The sequence below is a fragment of the Bison bison genome, unplaced genomic scaffold (assembly GCF_000754665.1).
Source record: "Bison bison bison isolate TAMUID 2011002044 unplaced genomic scaffold, Bison_UMD1.0 scf7180017864185, whole genome shotgun sequence".
In the NCBI taxonomy this organism is placed as follows: domain Eukaryota; kingdom Metazoa; phylum Chordata; class Mammalia; order Artiodactyla; family Bovidae; genus Bison; species Bison bison.
This window is the reverse complement of record NW_011494757.1, coordinates 1,058,748-1,062,598: the sequence shown is the minus strand read 5'-3', so window position 1 is coordinate 1,062,598 and position 3,851 is coordinate 1,058,748. Positions and strand designations below refer to the sequence as shown.

Genomic DNA, 3,851 nt, shown 5'->3' with positions numbered 1-3,851 from the left:
TTGGAGGCCAGGGGGCTTGGGGCGGGCAGGCCTGCAAAGCTATCCTGGGTTCCAGACACTCCAAGGCCAGGTCTCCTGCTGGGACGGAGGTGGGCTGCACCGACAGGCTCCTGCTGAACCATGGGGTCTTCAGACACCCCTGATTTTTTAGAGATGACCAAGCCTCAGGGAAGCTTTATAAACAAAATCATCTTGGGTAATTTGCCAGAGACATTTTCCGGCTGAGTGACTCTCAGGGCTCAGTGTCCAGCTGAGAACACCGGCTGACTGGGCCTCTGGGCCCCAGTCATCTCTGCCCACCGCCCCCAACCCCTCCCCCACACTGCGGCCCATGACTTTCTTCAGGGAACAGGAGCCGCCGTGGGGGCCCACCTAGCAATGAGGGGTGTCCCTGGGGACCTGACAGGGGGGTGTCAGGGAGGTCATGGGGAGGGTGGACCCAGCTCCAAGTGACAGGCCCCAGACTCACAGTGCAGATGACCCCCACCCTAGACCCGCTCCCCCAACAGGCCGTCCCAGGGGAGCACATAAGGAGAGGGACCCCAAAACCGCCAGGACCCCGCCCTGGGCCTCCTCTGGAGCTCCCTCCCACTGAGGCCTCTCTCAGGACCCAAGTGGTGCCCAACCCACTGTGGACTCTGGGCAGCCTGCACCCACCCATCTCCCTCTGAGACCCGCCCCCACTGCCAGAACCCCTGCCCCTTCCTGCACCCCTCCCCTTCCTGCACCTGTCTCCCCTGTCTGCACCCCTCCCCCTCCAGCACCTGTCTCCCCTCCTGCACCCCTCCCCCTCCTGCACCTGTCTCTCCTGTCTGCACCCCTCCCCCTCCCGCACCCCTCCTGCATCTGTCTCCCCTCTCCTGCACCCTCTCCTCCGTCTGCACCATTCCCCCAGGACCCCGCGCAGTAGCGGCCATCCCCTTGGCACGGTGGCCTCACATCCCTGCCCGAGGCTCTGAGAGCAGGATGGTCCTTTCCTGGACTTTGGGTCCAGCTGGAGCGCCTCTCAGGCCCGGCGACATCCCCGGGGCAGGTCAGGCTCTTGCCAGACCGACCCTGAAACCGCCAAGTCCCAGGCCGCACCAGCGAACCTGAAGCCCAGAGCTCTTCTGGCTCCAGACCAGCCGGACCGGCAAGGCGGACGCCGAAGTGGAGTCGGGAGTGGGGCCAGCGGGGCGGGGCGAGGCCATGGGGGTGGGGCTGAGGCCTAACTTGGGCGGACACGCCCCTCCCCCCGCGGGGCCACCCGCTTGGCTACAGCCCTCCAGGCTGGTCTGTGCCAATCCAGATTCAGGCTCTGAGAGCAGCTTTGTTATTCAGTCGCTCAGCGTGCCCCTGCCGACTCTTTGGGACCCCCTGGACTGCAGCACGCCAGGCCTCCCTGTCCATCACCAACTCCCAGAGTTTACTCAAACTCATGTCCATCGAGTCGGTGATGCCATCCAGCCATCTCATCCTCTGTCGTCCCCTTCTCCTCCCACCTTCAATCTTTCCCAGCATCAGGGTCTTTTCCAATGAGTCAGTTCTTCACATCAGGTGGCCAAAGTATTGGAGTTTCAGCTTCAGCATCAGTCCTTCCAATGAATATTCAGGACTGATTTCCTTTAGGATGGACTGGTTGGATCTCCTTGCATGTAGTTCAAGGGACTCTCAAGAGTCTTCTCCAACACCACAGTTCAAAAGCATCAATTCTTCGGAGCTCAGCTTTCTTTATAGTCCAACTCTCACATCCATACATGACTACTGGAAAAACCATACATCGCTTTCTCTAGATGGACCTTTGTTGGCAAAGTGATGTCTCTGCTTTTTAAAATGTTGTCTAGGTTGGTCATAGCTTTTTTTCCAAGGAGCAAGCATCTTTTAATTTCATGGCGGCAGTCACCATCTGCAGTGATTTTGGAGTCCGAGAAAATAAACTCATGTTTTCATTTTCCCCCCATCTATTAGCCATGAACTGGTGGGACCAGATGCCATGATCTTAGTTTTCTGAATGTTGAGTTTTAAGCCAGCTTTTTCATTCTCCTCTTTCACTTCCATCAAGAGGTGTTGGGGGCCAGAGTGAGGCACTCACCCGTGGCAAATTAATATCCTATTAATTTTAATTATACCTTCAGGGGATTAATAGACGATCTTCCTGTTTGCTTTAACTTCCCCAATAATCCAAAGAGTTTTATTACACCCACTAAAGAAGGGTGCATTGGGGCCTCTACAAAAATAATTATAACAGATTCCTCAAAAATAGATTCCCAGTCTTTACGTCATCGGGTAGTTTGGGTATTAGTGGCCCGCTTGCCTGGGATCCATGACCCTTATGTGACCCTGCGCTTTACACCCCGTCCCGGTTATCCAAAGTGTTATAAGGTTGCTCCTTCAGATGAAGTGTGGAAGACCATAGATGGCCGTACTGGGTATCCGACTTGGACAACTTGTACTTATAGTTCAAGGATTGATTATAGGATACAAGGCGGTGGGAATTATACTATTCAGGACTGGAGCAACCCAAATCCAGGTGAGGATCCATTGATCAAGATAACATTTAAAGGCAGATTTGAGAATTGGAATAGGATTCCTCTTCCTTGGCCTACACAAGCCAGTAGATGGCATATTAACCAATTTGTTCCTCCTATGCTGTCGTATACAGCTAAAAGCAAAACCTATTGGCAGCCTGAGATTTGGAGAGCCCTTGCTGCTACTGCCCCCGTTTCTTTATCTCGCCCAGATAACGATTCCACTTATTCTGTTTTAGCTTGTTTACCCTTGCCTTATGTTTTCCTTTTTACTAATGACTCCAACAAACTTAATGTACGCATGAATTATTCAGGTGGACCTAACGTGGTAACTTGTGAACAATGTATGCTTTCATCCTGTTTGACCCCTCAATATAATGTTTGCTCTTTTGTGGTGTTGCGATGCCCACCCTATCTCATGATACCCATGACGATGACCTCCCACTGGTATGACAATTACGGTCTCGCTGTGTTACAACAACTACAGGATTTAATGCGATTGCGACAGTTTGTGGGCTTACTTATTTTAGGAACAGCAGCTTTAATAGCAGCAATTAGTTCTGTTACTGCGGCAGCAATATCATCGACTCAACAAGTGCATACTGCCCAATATGTTGATACCATGTCTAAAAATGTTTCTTTAACTCTAGCAACTCAGGAAGCTCTACATAGGAAATTAGAGATGAGAGTAGACGCCTTAGAAGAGTCAATTATGCATATTGGGACTGAGTTACAGGCTTTAAAGGTGAAGATGGCTTTGACATGCCACGCTGATTACAGGTGGATATGCGTGACATCTTTGAAGGTAAACGAGACAGACTTTGAACGGGAAAAGATTAAAAATCATATCTCAGGTGTTTGGAATAGTTCTGATATTGGCCTGGACTTAGGGAAACTTCATAATCAAATACAGACCTTGGAACACTTTCGACTGGATTTTACCGCCGCTGGAGCAGCTAATGACTTTTTTCATACCTTCTCTAACTTTATTTCTGGAAAAAATATTCTGTCTAATATCCCTAGTTATGCTGTCATTGGTGCTCTAATCCTAATTCTCATGATCATTCTTCCTTGTATTGTCAGGATTCTTCGGCAGAGCATTCGGAAGCTCACGACTGAGCTGCATCTGGCTGTTTTAAGAAATAAAAACAGGGGAGATGTTGGGGGCCAGAGTGAGGCACTCGGCCCGTGGCAAAAGTCATGAGGAAGGAGGCTCGACATACGCAAAGGCGGGATCGAGCCTCAGGAGTCCCCCTGGAAATCCTCGAGCATCTACCCCCATAACCAGAGCCTGCCTACTTCACTACTTTGTGCTCACCTACACCTCTGACTTTATGGGGGGCT

The 3,851-nt window shown here is 51.3% G+C and overlaps 1 protein-coding gene across 1 annotated transcript in view; it reads right to left on the bottom strand.

The window, feature by feature from the left end:
• LOC104991335 (beta-galactosidase-1-like protein 3) overlaps positions 1-1,190 on the bottom strand; it is a 27,321-nt gene extending 26,131 nt beyond the window's left edge. The window contains exons 1-2 of the mRNA XM_010843749.1: positions 1,084-1,190; positions 373-399 (exon numbers count right to left, since the gene is read on the bottom strand). Of these exons, the coding sequence (XP_010842051.1) occupies positions 373-399; positions 1,084-1,190 (134 nt within the window). The remainder of the gene's footprint in view (positions 1-372; positions 400-1,083) is intronic.
• Positions 1,191-3,851: the final 2,661 nt, after the last annotated feature.